The sequence below is a fragment of the Thunnus albacares genome, chromosome 11, assembly GCF_914725855.1.
Source record: "Thunnus albacares chromosome 11, fThuAlb1.1, whole genome shotgun sequence".
NCBI classification, from domain to species: Eukaryota; Metazoa; Chordata; class Actinopteri; order Scombriformes; family Scombridae; genus Thunnus; species Thunnus albacares.
Genome location: NC_058116.1, coordinates 18,467,003 through 18,490,737, shown reverse-complemented (window position 1 = coordinate 18,490,737; position 23,735 = coordinate 18,467,003). Strand labels below are relative to the sequence as shown.

The 23,735-nt window shown below is 38.3% G+C and overlaps 3 protein-coding genes across 6 annotated transcripts; all 3 read right to left on the bottom strand.

The window, feature by feature from the left end:
- Nucleotides 1-1,816: 1,816 nt before the first annotated feature.
- Nucleotides 1,817-10,647, bottom strand: pofut2 (protein O-fucosyltransferase 2). The gene is made up of 9 exons (XM_044365178.1): nucleotides 10,394-10,647; nucleotides 8,099-8,352; nucleotides 7,710-7,854; nucleotides 7,374-7,484; nucleotides 6,642-6,708; nucleotides 6,236-6,361; nucleotides 5,500-5,680; nucleotides 5,128-5,251; nucleotides 1,817-3,079 (listed from the first exon to the last, which is right to left on the bottom strand). Exons 1-9 carry the CDS (start codon nucleotides 10,567-10,569, stop codon nucleotides 2,926-2,928), a joined length of 1,338 nt encoding a protein of 445 aa, XP_044221113.1. The 5' UTR covers nucleotides 10,570-10,647; the 3' UTR covers nucleotides 1,817-2,925.
- A 952-nt stretch (nucleotides 10,648-11,599) lies between these two features.
- On the bottom strand, nucleotides 11,600-15,562 carry LOC122991819 (trans-1,2-dihydrobenzene-1,2-diol dehydrogenase-like). Of its 4 annotated transcripts, XR_006405914.1 has the most exons (9): nucleotides 15,114-15,304; nucleotides 14,372-14,483; nucleotides 14,036-14,199; nucleotides 13,690-13,942; nucleotides 13,444-13,568; nucleotides 13,007-13,045; nucleotides 12,736-12,886; nucleotides 11,984-12,215; nucleotides 11,600-11,943 (listed from the first exon to the last, which is right to left on the bottom strand). XR_006405914.1 is itself a non-coding variant. In XM_044365181.1 (8 exons), the coding sequence occupies exons 1-8, from the start codon at nucleotides 15,550-15,552 to the stop codon at nucleotides 12,103-12,105; spliced, it is 990 nt and encodes a 329-aa protein (XP_044221116.1). In that variant the 5' UTR covers nucleotides 15,553-15,562; the 3' UTR covers nucleotides 11,600-12,102. The 4 variants fall into 4 exon arrangements, 3 of the variants coding, with proteins under 3 accessions (XP_044221116.1, XP_044221114.1, XP_044221115.1); XM_044365181.1 differs by lacking the exon at nucleotides 15,114-15,304 and adding an exon at nucleotides 15,520-15,562 and having other exon boundaries at nucleotides 11,600-12,215; XM_044365179.1 differs by having other exon boundaries at nucleotides 11,600-12,215; nucleotides 15,114-15,305.
- Nucleotides 15,563-17,005: 1,443 nt separating this feature from the next.
- On the bottom strand, nucleotides 17,006-23,669 carry LOC122991814 (tubulin alpha chain-like). The gene is made up of 4 exons (XM_044365173.1): nucleotides 23,541-23,669; nucleotides 18,973-19,195; nucleotides 18,548-18,696; nucleotides 17,006-18,297 (listed from the first exon to the last, which is right to left on the bottom strand). Exons 1-4 carry the CDS (start codon nucleotides 23,541-23,543, stop codon nucleotides 17,323-17,325), a joined length of 1,350 nt encoding a protein of 449 aa, XP_044221108.1. The 5' UTR covers nucleotides 23,544-23,669; the 3' UTR covers nucleotides 17,006-17,322.
- Between the last annotated feature and the right edge of the window lie 66 nt (nucleotides 23,670-23,735).

Sequence of the window (23,735 nt, the reverse complement as noted above, 5' to 3'; positions counted from 1 at the left end):
ACAGTAGAACATAACCGCTATAATAATGATTGCAATGAGTGTTATTGAATGTGAAGAATGCAACAACATTTTTGAATAGTAATTTTTAAAAAATTTTAATACATACGAGTCAAATTTAACCCTCTCTATGTACAACAATATACAAAAAAAGTTGAAATATTTCCATTTTTGGATCACTTTACGAACAGTCATAAAATTTCAGTCTAAAAGAAAGGTGTGAAAGGTGAAAGATTTTATAGTTATATATAGGTTTATAGGTCCTATTCAGGGCAACTTCTACATAATTTGGAGTGATTAAGTGATAAATAAAGTGATTAATAGAGAGAAATATAAATATCTAATTAAGCTGACACACAACTGACATTTCACATTATTTTTCTCTAAGGTACAGCATGGATTTAGAGGGGGCAGGGCAACACTGAGCATCACATTACGAAAGCTTGTGAGGTGTTGCTGGAGAGGTGTGCATCTCCGTTGGGAGAAGTCACACTGATATCGTGTGGAGGATCCACAGGGAAACGTGAAACCGTGCAAATCACATGATTACTGTATGTTGAGAGGGAAAAGACAAAGCGAATCCAAATTATACTCAGGAAAAATAATGATATAACAAACAAAAGTATATGATTTAAAGAACACTGTAAAAAACAATGTCTGTCTTTGCCACACTTCACTTTAGTTCACATCTCAACTGCTACACAAGTGTGTGAAGGCAAGAGGCCAAGATTTCAGCAACTGTGCATACAGACAATGCTGAATGATGTGGCAGTTTTTTTCTATTTAAAACATGAGCTTGTACTAGACAAGACAATCCAGTCTGCAATGTTCTTTTCAACAGTAACATCTGCCAGGTGAAGCATTATAGGCCTGTGAAGATTCTTTTCATTTCCAGTCACTTAAAGGGCAAAACAAAAGGCAAAACAATGGACAGAGTGAAGGCTCAGGGTTGGGTCAAACAAGTGTATAGGTGACATCTGACACTGTTGCATTGTTAATCTAAAAACATCAATAAGAATTCCCTTATCAGGGTAGTCATACTGGTTTTTCATCTTGATAGCATGCCAGAAAAAACTGTCAGGGCTGCTGGTAAGCAGGATTCAGGGTAAACCACTGGCGCCCGAGGCACAATTCCTCTGATTTAATTCACTTCATTAGGTTGGAGAACTTGATCTAGAGTTAAGCGTAGACATTTTCTTCAGGAATTTTAAAAAGGTTACAGGCGTTCAACGGCTTTTTTTTTTTTTTTTTTTTTTAAACTTTTCTCAGCCCTAGAAGAAGACACAAAAAAAGAACGCATAAAGATGGCTGCCTCTTAATCTCACTTGTAGTATAGACATAGACATACAGTCATACTAGAAATCTCTGCTGCTGTTTTTAAGGACTAAATCATAGGTTTGTGGTCTAAATTATATCAATTTAGAGGTCCACAGCATGTAAAATATTTGTACCCCCTGCTCTAGCACACTCTTTTCTTTCTGAGTTGATCTATTTTAAACAAGCAGACTATGACTATGTACACATGCTCCACAACACTCTCATCACTATGAATAATAATAAGTACATAGTCTGATATTACATGAATTTTCTAATAATCAAGTATATACAGTATATATTTCAAAACATCTTGTTTGCTGGCACAGGGATTTTGAAAAGTAAATTCCGTAAGCCTGACTAGGATATAATCTTACCCCACTTACAATAATTATATAATGTCATTTACATCATTGTTTTCAAACTTTAACTGCTGATTTTAAATGTAATTTAAGTGAATAGACAGGGTCTACCAAAAATAAACATTTTCACACATCCCTTTTTTGTCGTATTCAAACTTGGTTTTATTCAACACCAAAATCATACACCTGCTGTACAAACCAAGTCATGAGACAATGCCCATACCGAACACTTTTTAATCCAAATGTGTGGATCCTCTGGAGGGATCTGGAGGGAAAGGGAAAAAGTTTGTACTGCAAGATAACAGCTTGATGGCTGGCTAGTGTTGAAACCCACGGTGACTCCTTTGTGTCATCTTGTATCATCAAGTATAATACTACCATAATGTGCTCTATGTCTGTGGCTAAAAAAGACAAGGTAGAAAGAATACTCAATTATCAAAATTCTTCAGAGTCATATTTCCTTCTTTTCCAGCATCAGTGACATTGTAGTGTAATTCCATGTAACAAATGTCAATACTGGCACAAATATAAAATAAGGGAGGAAAGTTATTCTACACAAACACTGAAATAACAGTGGAAGTAGATGGGAAATGTACCTCTTTTTAACAAATCTTAAGTTAGGAATCATTAGGTTCTGTTTGGTCTTTAATCCTAATAAAACACATGATTTATATGCTGGATTTACGGTCTTCAATGCTTCTTATATGTAATCTAGGAAATTTAAAAAAAAAAAAACAACTCCTGGTAAAATATTTTGTAAAAAAAAAAAAAAAAATACAGTATTTAAGTCCAATTTTAGACACTCAACACCTCTGAATAGTGCTGAGTCTAATGACTGCAATCTTGAAAAAGGTTAGAATTTTCCCATAAAGCCTCACAACACTGTCTGTTGCAGTCATGTAAAGACACTTTTTTTTTTACCAGTGTTGCTGGCATTAGCAATAAATAACAGAAATTATGTAAAATGCCACACTGTCATGAGAATCCACACTAAACATACACAGATGTAAGTGTTAAACATTACAGTAATACATGTTTGGCAGCACAGTCTTGGCCCTTTGAGCGTAAGGTTCAGTCACAGTGGTCACTACAGACCTGATTGCACAACTCAATAACCATAAAAAGTAAAAAAAAAAAAAAAAGAAAAAAAAAGAACAGCAAACAGTTAAAATACTTTGTAAATTTCATACAAATAAATGTCACTTTTAACACTGTTTTTGGCACTTCTGTGTGTCAGGAAAGTCAGATTACATCAGTAAACTATTTTCCAGTGCGTAGGCTGTTCACATTCCTTCTCAGTGTCCCCGCAGAAACGGTTGTATGTAGTTTTGGGGTTAAAACCCAGGATCTCCCTCTCTTCATGGATCCGGAAAGAGAAGGTGGACACTGATGTTCCTATGAAGAATCTGAAAAAGAAAATTGAAAATAAATAAATAAATAAATAAATAAAAGGATAACAAAAGCACTGTACACCATGCTACATTAGCATGTGCATTGAGCGCAGCATGTGTCATCCAGACTAGTTTTTCAAGTTGAAATATTTTCCATGGGCAGGTTCAGCTAAAATATTTGAGTTACCCAACATAACATTTAGTTGTTTCCAAGTTAAGTTAGGTAATTGGCATTAGCTTACTAGTACTCAATAACCACCTTTTTAAAAAGAATCATCAATAATACACGGATTACAAATACATAACTATCAAATATACACAGCTTGCCTTTTCATACAGGGCTTTCAGAAAGTATTTCACATTTAGACACATTTTTAATTGACCTTTTTTTTTTTCTTAAATCAGTCAACGGATCAGATCAGTTTCTCAAATCAGATCTTTAAGACAGACTGTCCACACTGTTATTTGCAAGTGATCAGATCGGCACGGGTTGCTGTGGGAATGACGTAGGCGTCAGTAACTTTCCAACTTTCCAGCTTTCCAATAGGGGAGCATGAGAAATGGAGATCCATCATCCCCCGAAAGTGCTGTCAGACAATTTATTTCAGCATCTGTCGACAGACTGTTGTTCTCTGTGTTGTCCTCCGTGTTGTCCTCCATACCGCTCTGCTAGTAGCAGCATGGATTCTGCTCAGCTGCTCTGATGCACTCCCATCACTCTGGATTTGACGTGTTTCGTGTTGCAAGTGGCACAAAAGACACTCTGAAATCCGATTTGAGCGTCAAGACCAGTCAGACTGAGTCACATCTGTAGAAATCCGACTGGAATCACAAAAATCATATTTCATGTGTTTTTTTGCTGTCCAGAATTTCTAAAATCAATCTGGATACAATTTGGATATGCCAAAAAATTGATTTGGGCTGGCAGACTGAACAGGGCCTAAGTCGTGCTAGCAGCTCTGTGAAGCTTTGGGCTTTGCATGGATGTATTATAAGAGCTGGATAGGGCTCCGCTCCAGTGGCCACACTTTTGATCCATGGAGGTTTTATATTCGTAAAACTTTCCTCATACCGAGAAGTCATTTAAAAATCTGTGACGTCATCACAATGTAAAGTCTATGGGCTGAGCGGGAACTCGTGGGCGGGGCCAGCGGGAGAAACACTACTACACATATTCAGTGGGCCGCATACCTTTGGAAGTAAATCCGGAAGCTAGAAACTTTTTTGGCATATGCGTCAGGTGAGCAATTATTATGGGCTGAATAGGCACCATTTTCAGTCTGGGATCCAGCTCTTACAATACATCCATGGCTTTGACCTAAATGCTAATATCAGCATGCTAACACGCTCACTATGCTAATGCTATTATGCTAATGTTTACCATGTTCACCATCTTAGTTTAGTGCGCCAGCATGCTAATTAGCACTAAACACAAATCACAGCTGAGGTTGATCGGAGTGACAAAAAAATTTGCAGTTCTTTGATCATAAATCAAAGTGTTGTACAAATTAAAGTTTTCACCTGATAAATTTGAAATATTTTGAAAGGTCCCAACAGCTATTACAATTTACCTTGTGGGGAACAAAAAATGTCTGTACCACCTTAATGCAATCCATGTTCAAAGTGTATTTTTCACTCAAACCAAAAATGTCAATAGTGCTACACAAAAAGTCAGGAGATCACGTCATTGAAATACATCATCTGTGAACCACAATGTCTGTAACAGATATTTCACTGGATCAGTGAAAACTTTATACAGCCGGTGGTGCCAGAGGAAATGTCAGCAGATGATCAGCATACATGTTGTGCTGAATTTCATGGCAATCCATTTAATATTCATTGAGAAATTTCAGTCATTTTCAGAAAATCTTGAAAACTTTTTAAAGGTTAAATCAACACCTAATCACACGCGCCAGAAAGCAGTGGTTTAAATGAAAAACCCACAGCTGCACACTTGCAGTTAACAAAAGAATCATTAACAAGTCAAATCTGTGGCTCTTTATTGTCTATTAACAACTTGTTACACTAATCATCATGTAATGAATACATGTAAACTAATTTACCTTGCATGGGCACAGATCCACTGGTCAATGATGGCTACCCCTCCATCTTTAAGGAGCTCCAGGTCCTCTGTGGATGATTCAAACCGCACCATCTCTGGCAACAACCTGTTCAGCTCCTTCAGATCTATAGGATTACATAGTTTACACAGGATTGTATAAACATTTATAGTGACTATGATTATACTGATATACTACTACTAGTTACGATCATTATTATTACTATACAAGATCTTCTTTTCATTATTATCATTATAATACATGGAATACAGAATAAACACAATACTTTACATAAGAATAAGGAAAATACTGAGGCAACTATGTCAATATTATGATTTTGACATTTGTACATTGAATGTGTTGGTATGTCATTACCTTCCTCATCTGCATCTGTTGCAACAAACACTTTGTCAAGTTTGTGCTTCTTCATCAGGCTGCGTATTTTTTTGACTGCCCCCTTAAGGCTTGGTACATCCTCCCTGTGACCCCAGATGAAGTCCTTTCTGCGCAAGTGGACCCCAAGATATGGACCACCTTTAGCTGAGCCCAGCTTGGCCTGAAGAGAAAATGGAAAAATAGCAGAACACAGTAGAAATTATGTATTCAAAACTTAAAGCTTAAGTAATCAAATGGCTGAAATGAATGGTTGTTTTCAAGATTCATCAATCTCAACGCCAATCCATGAAACTGCAAAATCAAGATATGGAGACTCAAACAGCGCATATATTACATATGAAAAAGTTTATGTCAATTTACAACACAATAACAACAACTCATAATATTACAGAATGATTGAGAGGAGGTTTGTGAAAATTTGATGCTTAAATGTTCAATTTTATATTTAACATCAGCTTTCATAATAACAAAAATAGTTACTTTACTTCATTAGTGGACTGATACTAGATTTGGTATGGCTCAATAAAGAACAGGCCTAATTTATTAAAAATATTTTCATCATCACCCTTTTAAAGATGCAAAAACAATCCCAGCAAACAGGTAACTGATACAGTAAATGGTGATGGTCCCATTGCTAGTTAATAATGTAAAATTCCACAGTCTTAATTCCATCAGTACAATCACAGTCACAGCACAATCAGATACACTGACTCACCTTCATGCGAGTCCAGTCCTCACTGTATATGGTGTGATCTCTGTCATCTGTAGAGTTCAGGTGTTTTGCTCTGAAGTTATCTCCTATGAGTCGCAGGTGCTTGGCAAAAACCATACTGCGGCGTGTCTACATTAAATAAAGACAATTACAGAGATTCCTGCATCATTTTACAGATAAGATAGTTTGCCTTGCAGCCTAGGTTTAAAAATGCTCCCGAAAAATGAAATGCCACACTGTATGTTATTTTCAGAGATGGTCACTGAAAATAACAATGCTACAGGGTAACACTACACAGACAACAACCAATATCTACTAACGCTGAGCTCAGATCAAATAAAAAAATATAAGAAAAAATGTGTTACCTGACACATCAACATTACTATTATGATATTAGCCCATTACTTACATCCCAGTAATCCTTCCCAGCATAGTGATCATGGAGGAGTGTCTCTGCTCGGTCAAGCATAACTGATCTGCAAAACAGCAGCATCCAAACACGTCAATCCCTGTAAGTGCCACCAAGATCTGAGAGAACAAACTGTAATTATCACTTAAGCAGCAGATCGTCTTTCAGCAGGTTTTGTGCTTAATACTTTGGCCGTTTAATTTAGACATTAATACTTTTGAAACATACGTCATCTGTCTATCTTTAGCCTTGCACATATCCTGTATATTTGAGTTGATTACCAGATACTGAGAGAGAAAAGAGATACACATAAAGTGTTTGGATATTTGTAAAACAATTCAAAAGCCAGTAGGTGCTATGATGTATTGGCCAGTTATTTTATAATTATTATAGAAAAACCCAGATTTAATTTTCAGTGCAATTGCTCATGTGTGTTGTTTTTTGAGCGCTTGCAAATGCAGTGTCTGAAATTAATTTTAAAGGATTACCTGCACCTCACCTCTTCATACATATACAAGCCATAATATTTAATATGCTGTACATCGTTTACTCAACCTACTTTCAATGCTGTTTTATGTGTAAAATTAGATATAGTGTTAAATCAAATGTTATTTACAAAAAGGATACAGTTTGATAATTATAATGAAACACAAGACAAATTTAATCAGGTGTCAAGACACTGTGTTTGTGTATAAATATATTTCACATCAACATGTTGCTCTGAAGACTCACGTCACTGTGATGTTTTTCTGAAGAACTGGGGCCATGATGGAGGCATGGCCTTGAGCTGATATACATGTTACATTTCGTGCTCTTGTCTCCTCATAGCCCCAAAACCAGCCCCTTGGAAACAGACACAAAACAAGATAGATGAGACAGTTGATGATGAACGGAGAGACAAGAGATGTGTAAGCAGAAGAGACATCATTTATGCGGAATAACTGTGAAAGTGATCCATCATTGTGTGTTTTGTTTTAAAAAAAATCAGAATTCATTTTCTTTGGCACTAAAAAAAAAAAAAAAGAAAAAGATTTGAGAAACCCTGCATGTCAAAAAACATCAGCATACCTGTAGTAGCCCTGTTTATCTTTTGAGTACAACAACTTCTCAATGCACGGCCGCTCGTCAACTTTTTCCTCCCATTTCCCATCAGTCCATCCCTCAGCATAGTTCTGCAGCACCAGAACCTGATCAATGAATGGGCCTCCATTCTCTAGAACCAAGGGAGGAACAAAACACATTGATTTTGTATTTGGCTTCAACACACCTTATAAAGTGAGCAGGGAGCACTCTGTTGTAAAAGCTAAATAAAAAGTGGTGACTGTGCAATGTGAAGAAGAACCACATATATATATAGAGAGAGAGATAATGAGGTTTCAGTAGGTTTGCATGCCAGACAAGTGAAAACCTTTCAGAAACTGTAACCCTAGTCTGAATCGCCAAAATAAAAAGCTCACCAGCAATGAATTCCTCATACTCGATCACAGGCACGTTGGCCTGCAGGCTGGTGAGGCTGAAGAACTCTCCCCAAGGGATGCGGATCTGGTGGATGTTGGGGCTCTGCCAATGATACAGGCGACCCCATGGGGGAAGCACAAGGACCCAGTCATCCCCCTCCTTCCTCAGAGTTTTCACTAGGGAGGCCATACGGATGTAGACATCTCTCCGCAGGTTGAAACCCTCCGGGGGGTTCACGTCATACAAAAGGTATCTGAGGTGACAAGAGAGGACATGAGATCTTGAAGTTTGAGCAGCAGGAAGAGTGAGGGATGGCTGTCTTCACAATACACTGAACCTACCTTGATCAAATTCAAAATGTCAGGTATCATCTGTACAATAAAAGCATGTCATATTACAGTTGTTTCTTTCCAAATTATGTTTACTCTAGGACCTACAGCTAGTTATAATTTAAAATGTTTTAGAAAACTATTCTTTCTTTCTTGGCAATGTAGTTTCAGTTAACTAGCTTTTAACTATCCAAGCTGTTCACATCCTGTGCCATCCTGTCTGTTGCCAACTGTCTAACAAATAGTCATGCAGGATCATCATAAAACGATTCCACAAACAAACTTGTGCCATGATACAGAGAGGTCAGAGAGGAGAATGACACATCAAGAGTTACACAACAGGTAAATGCTATGTTGTGGTTTTAAATGCTTTTGTTTGGTGAATTGGCTCCACTTGCTGCTGTTCTGTTTCATTTCTACCATAAGCCCGGGGCTTTCTGTACAGAAAGGAGCTTGCAGCTATACCATCATATTTTGCCATGGCATCATCATTCCAGTTGTAAACTAAAATGAGAAATGCATAGTGCAATTTCTTGAGACAATATACAAAATGTATTGGTACCTCTATGACCTCCACCAGAAGACACAGGACCAGCTTCTCTCCAGAAGTTGTTGCCCTACTAAATAACTGACTCATACTGTTATTAAACTGGACTTTGCATCTCACATCCCTCGTTCAATCCCTACACTTTCATACATTTCATCAAACTGAATTTAACATTGTACATTGCATTCCACCTCTTACATAATATAATTCTTTATTGCACGTCACATTTGATTTTTGTTCTTGTCACCTTCACACACTTCATTTTTGTCAGTAGCGCAGTTCATACTTCCTTTGCACAATCAATATTTCATTTCAAGTTTAAATCCCATTTCAAAACTATTATTATTCAATTCTGTAAACAAATTTAAACAGTTTCATCTAATTTTAATACTACTTTGTTTATTTCACTATCATTAATTACCACCTTACTCGTGTTCTATTTTTATTCTTCTATGTTGCGTTTGTGGTAACAAACGCCAAGCCACACTCTTTGTATGCTTGCATTATATGTACTTGGCTAATAAACAGATTCTGATGACAGTGAGAGAACCATCATACCCGTTTACTCTGGGAATACCCCGCTCCATTGCAGAGTGCTGAGGTCACAAATGAGGCAAAGGATACCCCTGTACGCTGCTTTATCAGATCCAAAGCCTGAGCAAACAATTGCCCATGACTAAGTATCACTACCAGTTAAGTAACCCATACCACTTTATCTCAAAAGGTCAAAATTCAATTCAATCCTGACATTAGATATCACCATGTGACATATACAAACACAGCATCCTCTATCTTTCTTCTTTAACACGAATTTGGTTCCAACACATGGTTACTACTATTTGGTTTAATCAAGTAAATACACCCTTAAAATGAATATTTAACGTTAATGTCTAGACCAAAATTACGGACATCCCGAATATGCGAAACCCAGATGAGCACTTGGTTAATGTTTAACGTTAGTCGCTGGCGACATTGCATTTCAACGTTAAGTTGCTCAAAAGAGGGCGGAAAAATACATTTTTATCACTATAAAGTGCTGCTTTGTGAGAAATCAACACGCCGAATTTCACTACTACGCTATACTATTTTGTAAATGTATTAAAAGTTGCGTCTACAAAGGCTGCATGGTTATCACATGCAAAGAAGCCATTAAATTAACAACTTTTTGAATGGAGTCAGGTACACAATTCACGTTACCTCAGTACCTCAGTGAGACTGCGGGGCTTACCAACACAAGCGGCCAAGTCTTACGAAGGGAATAGAAAGACAGCCTTAAAATGGCAAGAGTGTAACGTCAAGCTGTACTGACTGCATACATAAACGCCAGCGTTACATTTGAACAAAAGTGAGTGACTGTAACTTACTTTACGTTAGCCAAGAGTAGCTAGCTAACAGTAACAACATGCCAGTGAACTCACCGTAGGTCCCGGGCGGCAGCGATGGGAACACTAGCCGTGTGACTCGCACTGAACGCGTTGTCAGTGTTTCCACTTTTGAATAATGCGAAAGCGACTAAAATGGATAAGCAGAATGCGGTAAAATAATAGGTTGAAGCGATGAATATTACTGGTATATGCAGCTGTCTGTGCGCCATATTTCCTCAGAGCCACGCACTTCCCGGAAGGGTATAAAGCGTCTGTACAGTTGCCAAGCAACCATCACACGCAGCCAGCAAGAATGTTTTGTGAAAAAGCTGTTTTTGTAAGCATACGTTTATTAGCAGAAATTTGAAAAAAATAAAATAAAAATAAATAGAGACGTAATATGTATATCTGAATAAATATATCTGCCACAGAAACATAAAATTATAAAAACAAAACAAAAAACTGACTACTTAAAGCCCCCTCCACTCAAAAATGTTTTTCGTTTTGTTCCTACAGTGAGGTGTTTGGGCTTCACTGCACATTCATCTGCTGAAAGTGGAAAGTTTCTCAGTGCTCATTGAAAATCCAGTTTTAAAGATTGGGCCTATAAGAATGATTCGTGACATCACAATTAGTCTGTGATGCCAACTGTGGTCCAGACTGTGACAAGTGTGATGTGGAAACTTGAAACCTCCAGTGCACATACACTGAGAATGGACTTTACAGTTAAGTAGGAGACATCTTGTGTCCAGCAGTTCAGGCTGATTTATGGTGGGTTGCTTGTCACTTTTGATAAGTGCCACTCAACAGCAATTAAAGAGTCAAGTGACGTTTTCAATTCATGCTTCAGGTTTAAATTGTCTCCATAGTAACCAGACACATTATCCCAACCGGGACTAATTAAACAAGGACGTTACAAGGTATCTAAAGTTACAGACCAAAATATCAATAAGAAAGTTCAGTGAAAACTAAAATCTCCATGGTGACGTTAGCAACACTATCCAATCACACTGCGCAACAAAATATGATAGTGTCCGCGACACTTTTTTCTGTCACAAATACATAATTTCTGTCAAGTAACACACAAAAGTGTTGAGCGACCTACCATAAATCAGTCTTTAGGCTTCTGAAATTAAACATATTTGCATATTTATAGATTCTGAAATTTTTAATGAGGGAGAAGGAGGAGATGTAATTTTAAGGATTTTAACAAGATAATTGGAGGGTTGTTTTTTGTGGAAGAACCATATCAGACACAAATTATTACTCAGAGTATTTAATATACACCTTAAAACATGTCTGGAGGGGATCTTTAAGCAAATAAACTCAGATGAAAACTTGATTAAATTTGTACAAAATACTTGAAAATGAATGGATGAAAATTCAAACTTTAACTGAAAAAGGTTACTATTACAAATAATCTCAATAGGCTTTTTCCCCACAGATGACAGTTTCATATGTCACAGTAGGAAAAACATTGGCATGATTAATAAAAACTAATAATGGCTGAATGCCATTTATCTACTTCAGTTTCACGTTTCTGGTATTGTGCATGTTGCCATTGTTACTGGGACACTTGAATAGATACTTGTTACTAGTAACACCTGTGCTTTTCCTACAATGAAAAGTCTAAATGTCTTCTTCTGTGAAAAAGGCCTGTTCAGTTTCACTCTTGTTAACTCAGTCCATTATTACTGTGTACACTGTTTAAAAATCATGTCACAGCCGACTAAATGAAATTACACCACATCATTGAGAATACATCACTGAATATTGTCCTGGTCATATGTCACCCCCAGCTGTCTTCTGGCCTCATCTATAACTTCTGCTAACAGGTTGGAGTGCGCCCACAGCATCCCTGGACTCTCCTTCAATCCTACCAGGAAACAAGCAATCAAAACCAATGAAAAGAGACTAAAACAAAAGACAATTTCACAATGCATCATATCATATCTGCAACAAAAAATTGTATGGCATCTGGGTGTGTGTCTTTCTGTTATATAATTAGTGTGAGACTAAACAAAGGGGCCGATCATATCATATCTTTCACAATGGACATGACGCCGAAGGTACATTTTTTTGGTGTTTTTTTTTTTGGTAAAACATGTTAACAATCTGAATCGCTTATCTTCTGCTCAAGTTTATCAAGTAAAAATAACAAACACACGTGGTTCCAGCTTGTGAGGATTTGCTTCTTCTTGTTCTACTTTATATCATTCTTTAAAACAGTAAATATGTTTGGAGACTTTTGGTGACTGTCAGGAATTTAAAATTTTAATGAATTCACAGTTAGATATAACAAAGCACTGAAAAAGTCGATAAATACATTTTTATAAGGATCAGACTGATCAAAGTGCTACAGCTTTTACTTTTTTAAGCATTAGAGTATCTTGTACCTTTCAGCAGACAGCGACGGACCTCCTCAGCTTCGTATCGTAGACCTGTGCTGTTGGTGAAGTTTAGCTGCATGCCAGCCTCGGGCAGGGGGAAACCTGTCTCTTTACCATTCACCTCCAAGGTTGTGGGGCACCACATATGGTTGGGTACCTTATTTGGAAAATCATTGTCACGTAACTTGTCATGTAATTTTAACATTTCAAAACATTCAATAAATAAAGTGAATGTTCTCTTTTCGAGTTTGTGTATCTGAACATTATGATTTATCATCTGGCAATCTTGGTTGCTGTTGCTGTCTGGTGCAGGATTCTCAAATAAAGAAATCAATTGATCATGTAAATAGTTAACATTTTGTATTACTTCATTTGCTGGTGTTGAGTGAGTCTGTATTGTCATTGAGGAGCATTTATTATGGACAAACAGCCACAGCAACGAGCTCTTGCTTCCAACTGCTTAGCAGCTGCACAGATAAATAAAGCCTAAATGTACACTAGTTTTTGTGTGAATTTTTTGGTGATAAAACCACACTCTTGTTCCAAATAATGATGTAATAAATCAACAGGACTAGGTGACAGGGGGCATGGTGTGTATCAAATAAGCAGTTGTTCCTCAGCTTCAGCTTTACTTGAGTTTAACTGTACTTGGAACTCAATGCTAACATGAGCACTGAGCAATCTTAGCCTATGGTATGGTGTATTTCCTGTTACCTTAATGGTGCCTTTGGTCCCAATGATAACAGCATCACAGGTCGACATCATAGTGATGGAGCAAGTGCAAATGGCTAGTCTGTTTCCTGAGAACTTCAGGACCAAAACTGCAGTTCCATCAACACCTGGGCAGAAGATGGGCAGAAGAGTTTATCAAAGAAATAAAACTCTTTATCAACTAAAATGATCATTGACAGAATCAAGAGCAATATTTGCTTGGTAAACTGACTTCCTTTAGACGATCACCTGAGTCTATGCGATGTCCTGTGGCTTGGATGGACTCGGGCCTTTCACCATTAAAGACCATGAAGACAAATTGCAAACAGTAGATGCCCAGGTCCAGCAGTGCCCCTCCACCGAGCTCCCTCTCAGCCAGGCGGGGGATGTGAGTGAGAGGAGCCCCCAGATCAGCCCTTACCATCTGAACATCACCCACCTCACCTTGGCCCAGCAGCCTCCTCACTTCCAGGGATACAGGGAAGAAACGTGTCCAGATTGCCTGGACGGAAGACATGGTATGGATTGGACAGATGAATGGTGAATGATGAGTGTGATTTTGGTCAAAAATGGCTGTATTTATGCTGTAAACTACCTCCATGAGAAAGACACTGTTGTCTCGGGCTGCAGTGATGAGCTCCTTCACCTCCCTTGAATTCATGGCCAAGGGCTTCTCGATGAGTACATTCTTTTTGGACTTCATAAAAAGCTTGCCAGTACTCAGGTGGTAAGGATGGATGGTGCCAATGTAAACCACATCTAGAGAGAGAATAAGAGACTAATATTCAGTGTTTAGAAACATTATTTAATGCATTTTTAATACATTTAATACTTAATACATGCCTGGACCTGGCTGAGATTCAGCTTCAGCTGAGACCTTATTAATTCAATTTAGACCAAAAACATTATGCTACATGCTGAAAGAACCCACCAATATCTGGATCTTGTGCCAGCTCATCATAACTTCCATATGCTCGAGGGATGTTGTGCTTTTTGGCAAATTCTTGAGCATGCTGCAGATCCCTTGCTGCAACAGCCACTATCTGAGGATGAGGGAACACTTTTAGAAATGCAGTAGTTATTTGCAGTGATTTCCGTGCCAATGATGTCATCATTAATTGTCTTTCTGGTGTTATCAGATCTAGAGATGACAATACTCTGACGCAATACGAGACGAACACAATGTAGGAAATCAGTGTAACATCTGCCCAATAATATTAAGCTATATTGCATATTTTGGCAACTGTCCAAAATAATATGAGAATATGAGTAAATATTTACCAACATTTATATGTAGGCTAAATGACAATGTGAACAGAAATTAGTCAACAAACACACAAGCAAACAATAAGCCTTGAAAGATAATTTCACTTATTACCCCACACACTTAATAAGTTACTACCACGTCTGTTCTCTCTGTACTATGATGCTAATAAAAGTATTGTGATTGTGGTGCACAACACAATTAAGTTGTTGCAACCAAGCAAGAGTTGATAGCGCTTATAGGAAACAGATGTCAGGAGAATCGACTACACTTTCACTCTTCCTTTTACAATGTATGAAACTGCATTTATCGTTTGGGGTAGGTATAGGACACAGTATTGCACAGCTGCCACTTTCTGCAACGTTTCGGTGGGTGTGTGCATCAGCTGAAAAACATCGTCAAAAGTTACCTCGTGGTCCTCGGGAGTTAGGGTCCGTAAAGCAACCGAGAAGTCATGACTAATCTTGCCTGCACTGCATATCCCCCAGCGTGTTGCCATTGCAAGCTAGCGCCGGTGTTTTGTCAGGTTCAGTTGTTGGGTAACCGGCGTTATGTTGACAGTCTGTTTTTTAAGAAAATGGACGTAGCCACCGTGACGTCATCCATTGGTTCCCGTCCACGTTTTGAAGCCTCGAGTTTGCATTTTGGCCGTAGCCATCTTGGATTTTTGGAGCCAGAAGTGACCACATTTGAACCATGGATGATAAAGAGAACTCTCTTTATACGTCCATGATTTGGACGAGAGGGCGGATTCTACTTCTAATTTTCACTAGCAAAAAAACAGGCTTAAAACCATTCAAACTAAATGTACTTACCGGAAAAACTGAACATCTGATTCCTCTGAGCATCTTTCAGTTCAACCAGACGTTAAACAAGACTTTTTAGGTTACGCCATGGTTACGTTATCTAACCAATGTCGCCATGGTAGCGACTTGTCAAGCACAACGTAGCCACGCCCTAAAGCATAACCTGCTTTATCATCAAATTTAAATTAAATGGGACCATAATTTACAAAATGAACATTATGATATAATTTGAGCAGTCTTGAAACTAGCGACTGAGATCATAAACTCATTAGGAAACTGTTTACTGAGGTAATAAATCAAGTGAGAAATAGGGTCATTTTCATATAGACTTCCTTACAATCGGTGTTCTTTTTGGAGCCAGTGGAGTCGTCCCCTGCTGGCTATTAAAGAGAATGCAGGTTAAAGTCACTTCCATATTGGCTTCACTTTTCAGAACCGGAGCTACCATGGGTGTATTATAAGAGCCCTTATAATATTAGAGGTAGTTAGATTATAATTATAATTGTAATTATGACTATAATTGTAATTATAAGAATAAGAGCTCTTATAATACTTCCATGGGAGCTACCCACTTGGTTAGAATATGGACTGAAGTGAAAAAATGAGCTGTTCTGGAATTTCAGCAAAGTTACACCAAGATGTGATAGAATGTGTTGTCATAGTGCCTTAAAGTACGGACAAAGTCATAAGACCAAGTATATCACTCATTACTGTATATTTGAACAGGCTGTATACACTGTACATAATCACCTACTATAGGTATATAAAGTAATATGTCATTTAAAGACAGAGAGCCACTGAACCAGAGTTGAATACCTTGTATGCGTAACCATACATCATAAAGATGATTCTGATTTTGATTTGTCTACAGTATTTGCCCTAATCCTGTTCAGGGCAGTGTTTAGCGTCACATGGGTCTGAGTGTCATAAGTGTCAGCAGTAAAAGTGACTCCACTATGGCAGAGTTCTTCTGTTAGAAAGATAGACTGTTTGTAATCACAAGTAGTAATAGTAATGTACAAAGCCTATATACATTTTATATATTTGTACATACCTTTATATTGTCTGTGTTCATAATGAAATTTTAGCATGCTTGGTGTTTTATAGTACAACAGAACATTGACCAAAGATCAAAGACAGACTTGTTTGTATGAGTGGTGTGTCTGTGAGAGAGAGACAGACTGCAAATTTCTTCATGTTTTAACAGCCCATCAGTTCCTTCTCAGGGGAGATACTGAAGTAAAAGTGGCTTCACAAGCTGGACTGGACTGGACTCTAGTGGCTGTGCTATAAAACTACAGATATTGAACATCCCCGCAGAGTTTGGTAAAGCAGTGACACAGCAAAAATTGTATTTTAGTAGATCTAAAATAGAATAGAAATAAGCTGATCGTGGCACAAGTTACATCTAAAAAAAAAGTTTCATGCCTCATAGAAACAGGATTTTTTGAGTCTTGGTGAGTGCTTTGAGTCAAAAAAAATAAACACAAGGCAATATCTTTCAGGGTAAGATTTATTGAGCAACAACAGAGTTCAGACTTAGAAAAACCAGGCCATTGCACAATGTTTCATCTTTTTGATAAAACTGAATGTAATAAACAAGTACACATTGACATAATGTCAAAAGTAAGAATTTTGATGGCACAACAAAGAAATAACTTCAGACCTTTAGGCTGAAGGTAGATTTTTAGGTAAATAAAAACAACAAAAATATTGCTAACTTTGCAACCAACAAGCAAAATATGTTCCACTTCTTAAATATTTTCTATTTCATAAATAGAGTTATTTTGTCCCTGGAAATAAGTGGCCTGTCTAATATTCCTCTCCTTCCTCATCCTCTTCAAATGAGTCAATCCCCACCTCTTCATAATCTTTCTCCAGGGCAGCCATATCTTCTCTGGCCTCTGAGAACTCTCCCTCCTCCATTCCCTCCCCGACATACCAGTGGACAAAGGCCCTCTTGGCATACATGAGGTCAAACTTGTGGTCCAGACGAGCCCAGGCCTCAGCAATGGCTGTGGTGTTGCTCAACATGCACACAGCCCTCTGCACCTTGGCCAGGTCTCCTCCAGGAACCACCGTGGGAGGCTGGTAGTTGATGCCCACCTTGAAGCCTGTGGGACACCAGTCCACAAACTGGATGGTGCGCTTGGTCTTGATGGCAGCAATGGCCACATTAACATCTTTGGGCACCACATCACCACGATACAGCAGACAGCAGGCCATGTATTTACCATGACGAGGATCACACTTCACCATCTGATTAGCTGGCTCAAAGCAGGCATTTGTAATCTCTGCAACAGACAGTTGCTCATGGTAGGCTTTCTCAGCAGAGATGACTGGGGCATAGGTGGCCAGAGGGAAGTGGATACGAGGGTAGGGCACCAAGTTGGTCTGGAACTCTGTCAGGTCAACATTCAGGGCTCCGTCAAAGCGAAGAGAAGCTGTGATTGAAGACACAATCTGGCTGATAAGCCTGTTCAGGTTGGTGTAAGATGGGCGTTCAATATCGAGGTTCCTGCGGCAGATGTCGTAGATGGCTTCATTGTCCACCATGAAGGCACAGTCAGAGTGCTCCAGAGTGGTGTGGGTGGTCAGAATGGAGTTGTAGGGCTCCACTACAGCTGTGGAAACCTGTGGGGCTGGGTAGATGGCAAACTCAAGCTTAGACTTTTTGCCAAAGTCAACTGAGAGTCTTTCCATCAGCAGGGAGGTGAAACCAGAGCCAGTGCCTCCACCAAAGGAGTGGAAGACCAAGAAGCCTTGGAGACCAGTGCACTGATCAGCCTACAGATAGAGCAAAAAAAGACTGATGAAAACCACACTAAGAAAGCTATTGCTTGGTATAGTTTATTTTCATGCTAAAGTTCTTTCATTGATGATACATGATCAAAAAAGGAAAAAGGAATCAATATTTTGCACATAATGTCGATTGCAATCCAGTATTCTTCAATACCTATGGAGCCCTATGGAGTTAGAGGGCAAAGCCTGTCTCAAAGGGAATGAAAACATAATAATAACCCCTATGGTGCCTTACCAGTTTGCGGATCCTGTCAAGGACAGAGTCAATGATCTCCTTGCCGATAGTGTAGTGTCCACGGGCATAGTTGTTGGCTGCATCTTCCTTTCCTGAGATCAGCTGCTCAGGGTGGAAGAGCTGGCGGTATGTTCCTGTGCGCACCTCATCTGGAAAATTACAAGACAAAAGCAATAGTTCAGAAAACTAATTCATCTATTTTAAGAAGTGCTATTAATAGAAAGGGCATTTATATATTAGAATCATCTCAGGTTCATTACAAAACCTTGTAGAATGATGGATGGATGATTAGGATGGATGGATGACAAAAATTCTCTCAATTTTCACATGGAATCTCTATTTTGCAATGGCAATACATGACATGTCATTCCTGATACCTAAAAACACAGCATGCTTCATTCCATAACCTTCCTGTTAGTACTGACCAATAACCGTGGGTTCCAGGTCAACAAAGATTGCTCTGGGAACATACTTCCCAGCCCCAGTCTCACTGAAGAAGGTGGTGAAGGAGTCATCGTGGCCTCCTACAGGTTTGTGGCTGGGCATCTGGCCGTCCGGCTGGATGCCGTGCTCCAGACAGTAGAGCTCCCAGCAGGTGTTCCCCATCTGGACACCAGCCTGGCCTACGTGGACAGAGATGCATTCACGCTTGGAGAGAGAGAGGGGGGGATAAACGCAGAATGAGGAAGGAAGAGGAGCAGGATAGAAGGTGAAAGGGTGGTAAAGGATAGGGGGGATATGCAGAGGAGACAAAAGAAAGTGGGAAAACAGGGAAAGGATTGAATATTATTAGCAACTTTGTATTGCTCTCTTCCAGTGATTTAAGACAGCTTTACATTAAGGATGGTGACTTTTGCTTTGCTGTTTATTATGAATGTTAAAATTCAAACACATTTATGATCAGATTTTACACATAAAAGCTACACAGTTGAAGGAATCCACAGGAATAATTTAGAATGTCTGCCACTAGGTGGAAGCAAAGAGATATATAGGGGAAAGAATGTTGAAGGTGAAATAACAAGCAAAACAGATTTGCTGCAGCTGTCACTGGATCTCATGTGACTGTGTGTTTGAGCAAGGCTCATGAACTAAAATGGAGGTGGACTTCAGATAATTTCACATTTATACTATGAGGACAAACAAAATGGAGCCACTAGTGGCATGACCAACTCACAATACTTAAACACTGCACACTGTGTTGTGTTTATACCTGAAGCCAAAAATATCTTGAAAAACAGCCATCTACATGAGTTTCAGGACTTTATTCCACTTAACATTTACCACTGCATTTGCATTCCCCTTAAGTATTTGCCTAAAGATACACTAAATTACTATTTGGCTATACAAAGCAGACTGTGTGAGTCAAAAGATGACATGTAAAGTTTGAAAAGACTTTATACAGCCTTCATGTTGTCCTTATGTTAAACAAGACAATATGCTTAAGTCAGACAGACAATCTGTAAACGTGATGCTTGTGTAACAATTAAATCTAAACTGAATTTGAGAAAAACAATCTAAATACGGTAACGTCAATCCATTTTTCTCGTACTTGGATACTGCACAGCACAAAAGACTGCTTTGATTTACTGAATTTAGTGAGTACTGATTGGGACTCAGAGTAGGGCTGGCTTATATATTGTAAATGCTGTGAGGTGATACAAATTTGTCTCAGAGATTTTACCACACCTTTTATATTGTGGTAGCTATCCCTTTTAACATCTCTGGTAGTACTGGACCATTGTGAGCATATTACAAATCAACAAGAATAACTGACTAACTTACGGCAACAGTTTTGCCGTAAGTTAGTTTTTTTTTTTAAACAATAAAACTTTTTTTAATCATGCAATGGCATACTTTGTTTTTTTCTTTATTTGTTTGATTATCTAAACCAGTCATTTTTGTCTGATTAGTATATTTTTGCAACATTTGAAAAGATATGACTGGCAAAGATCAATAGCAACATTGATTATCAAAATTGCTATCAATTTCTGGTTGATCAACACAGTGATTATCTAACTTAACACTTCGAACCTAGACTAACATGTGTATGTTTGGGTCATGAATTTAAAATAGTAAGCATATCACTTAATTCCACTCCATACAACTATGACAACCTTTCACATACTGTAAATCCACCTTGCTTTGTGACAGGCTGCTATTTTCATCGTTACCTCAACTTTCCCCTTCTCAATGATCAGACTGACAAGTGAATGTGCTGGTGGGTGAGGGGGCTGTATGGGGGAGGGGTTTAAAGAATTATGCTTAATTATTTTAAAGTTTGTTAAATCTCACTAAATCCATGTTGAACAAGAATTTTGATGTTTTCAACACTTAATTACCAGCAGTTCCCAGAGCCATAGTAAGGGCAGACGAGACAGCTTCTCTTTAATGACCACAGCTAATGTGACCCCCCCTTCCACTGGCCTGGTTTTCTAGGTTAGCAGAGCTCTATGCAGCAACTATTTTAGGTTGCTCATGCTAACCTGACACCTAGCTGTAAAGTGACTGACTGTTTCAGTCAACACTGACTGGCAGTCCCCAAAATAGTGGTCTCTGCCAGGTTGAAAACTCTCAGCAGAAATACATTTTCTAGATCCTGTCACAGTGCGAGAGAGAAAATGAATGAAATGGAGAGAGAAAAAAATGAGCAATCATTTGTTAAAAGCTTTTTCAGGTCAGCAGACATGGGAGCAGAGATCCTTTAATACCCCAATATTCACAGTACATTCAGTACAATAGACATAATGTACCATAAAAACAAGATAATTAGGGCAGATAATGATTCAGCTGAAACATGTCAAGACGAGAACTACCATGTATTTAGTTTATTATATGTTGGCCAAGGACAACCATGCATCGAGCAGAAATATTAAGTGTTTGTGTTCATTTCCTTTGTTTGTTGTTGTGTCGTTTGAATGTTTATTGCATTACTTAGTTGGGGGTTTTTGTTTTGTTTTGTTTTTTTGCCGTACAATGAGGTTCACTTGTTCTGTCCGACACTTTGGTCTAGGCCAGACTGGCATAAAATTTAGTATGAATATTTATGAGTCCTTGAGGATGATTCATGATTTTGGAGAGCCTGATCATCTGTGTCTCAACACCAACAGACTAAAAACTTCCACCTACAGGTCAAAGTGTCAACATTTTTTTTTTAAATCTACCAGCTGGATTAGGATGATTTTTCATATTTTTAATCTCACTAACATTTACTTATCACTTCTATGCTCCCAAAGGAATATCTGCCCATTTTGCTCAATAAATGACTTTTCCTCTAGCACCTTAGTTCAGTTTTAACTTTGTAAGCAAAATGCCCAGAATGTCATACAACTGAATGCGGGTAATCATAGATCAAGATGAACACCACTGATTTTCGCCAATAATCATGACAAACCTTCACTGCCTGACTATTGCATCAGACATCTTTCTGTCCTCCCTTCCGGAAAACCTAGTTAGTGAGCTACTTGCTAAAGATGGAAAACCTCAACAGAAAGTTGAATTGCACAAAAAGAAATGCAGCTACATCAGGCAATGTAAGACTATGACGACCCCTCAACCAAAATCTACACCTGCACACAATAAAAAAAATCGACTGACTATCATGACATTTGATGATTACATTTCTGCCTCACAAGGTAAGGCTGAATTTGGTGCTCCCATGATGCTTTCTGATGTGTTATGCTGAAGTTAAACTTGTCATGCAGCTCATTGCCCAAGCATTCATTAAGCCACTTATGAAAATATCTTGCACAGGGAGTAGGAAAGCCATATAAATTCACTGAAGATCCTTGGTCTATTTAGATTTTTTAAAACCCTTTCCCTGATGTACAGTTCTATACCATACATTTAGTGTAGCTCTTTAGTACAGTTATACAATTTAAATGTAATTCAAAAATACGTTAAACATTAACAATACAGGAACTAACTTTTATGAGTCAGGACTATTTGATCAGGGCGGGAGTACTGCAGCTGTGTATTCAGCACACAATGAAACCCATTGGTTTTTATAAGCATTACTGACAATGGTAGAAAGCTGTGTTTATACTACACAATGCAAACAGAAGACAAGGTTGTGTGCGTGTGTGTGTGTATGTGTGTGTTAGTGGAATTCCTGACGCTGGCACGTAAGACTAACCATGGCATATATCTAACAGTTATTAAATTCAACTTCACCAGTATTAATGTAATTCACAGGGAATACAAGTTGATCCCTGTTTCCAATTTTACAATGAAAAACAAGTGCTTTTGCTTTCTACTGTATGGAAGCAACTTTCAAATTGTTGTTGAAGTTGAAGTCTGGACCAATAGTGACTCATAGTCTGCATTAGCATCATTTGAAATATAGGCTAGTATGTTGCTGTTACAACTGTACCATGGCTGTTTGAATTTGAGGGGAAAAAATATTTCCTGCCCTGCAGAAACAGGCTACTTGCTTTGTCTCAATCTGAGCTGACATGCTTTATGAGACACACCTAAATTCCTAACTGACACATACTATGTGGCTATACCATACACCTAAACACCTAGTAGTCTGAAAAATAAGGCATTATAACTTATTAAATGCTATGAGACAATCAAGCAGTGCTCTTTAAATAATATATCAAATGTTAAAAATTTTAGCTTATTCATTGTTGTTAGATTTGCTGTTTGTTATCCTTTTCTCCTGATGTGCTGAAAATATAGATTAATCATCTCCACCTGCTCAGTCAGGCTGGCAGCCAAATGTAGCTCAGCTTTTCTGCCAGTCATTGAGTGAAAGATCTATTTCTGACCCAAGGGGTCCTGCTACAGGAGGACACAGAAGGGGCAGCTGAGAGTTGCTGCATCTCACCGTGTATCATGACACATTTTTCCAAGCACATTTAAATACTGGAGGTTTAATGACATATGTAAAACTGAAACAGCTGAAGATATCACTCAGTTGTGGGAAGACAAACAAAAATATAAAACTTTGGTGTGGAGATTTCTCTGAAAGAAAAGCTAAAAATATGCTTACCATTGTGCCTTCTAAGTAGATTTTCCTTTGAAAGAAAAAAATAAGAGGCAGTTGGCTTTATTTTACGTCGTGCCTCTCACAGCGGCCGTCAATGTGGTCCGGGTGAGTAAGTAATGCCAGGTGGGCGAGGACCTGTCACGCTATATTCCACTGCAAACCACTCCCACCTGTCTCTGACGAGAACGCGCACTGGGA

Coding starts and splice junctions, on each gene's coding strand:
- pofut2 (XM_044365178.1), bottom strand. CDS start 10,569: ATGGCGCACAGACAGCTGCATATACCAGTAATATTCATCGCTTCAACC. Junction 8,353..10,393: donor GCTGCCGCCCGGGACCTACG/GTGAGTTCACTG, acceptor TTGTCACCTCAG/ATACCTTTTGTATGACGTGA. Junction 3,080..5,127: donor TGGATCTGTGCCCATGCAAG/GTAAATTAGTTT, acceptor TTTCTTTTTCAG/ATTCTTCATAGGAACATCAG.
- LOC122991819 (XM_044365179.1), bottom strand. CDS start 15,203: ATGGCAACACGCTGGGGGATATGCAGTGCAGGCAAGATTAGTCATGAC. Junction 14,200..14,371: donor GGCACAAGATCCAGATATTG/GTGGGTTCTTTC, acceptor TTCTCTCTCTAG/ATGTGGTTTACATTGGCACC. Junction 13,569..13,689: donor AGGACATCGCATAGACTCAG/GTGATCGTCTAA, acceptor TCTTCTGCCCAG/GTGTTGATGGAACTGCAGTT.
- LOC122991814 (XM_044365173.1), bottom strand. Junction 18,697..18,972: donor CCTGGAACCCACGGTTATTG/GTCAGTACTAAC, acceptor GTAATTTTCCAG/ATGAGGTGCGCACAGGAACA. Junction 18,298..18,547: donor TTGACAGGATCCGCAAACTG/GTAAGGCACCAT, acceptor CTCTATCTGTAG/GCTGATCAGTGCACTGGTCT.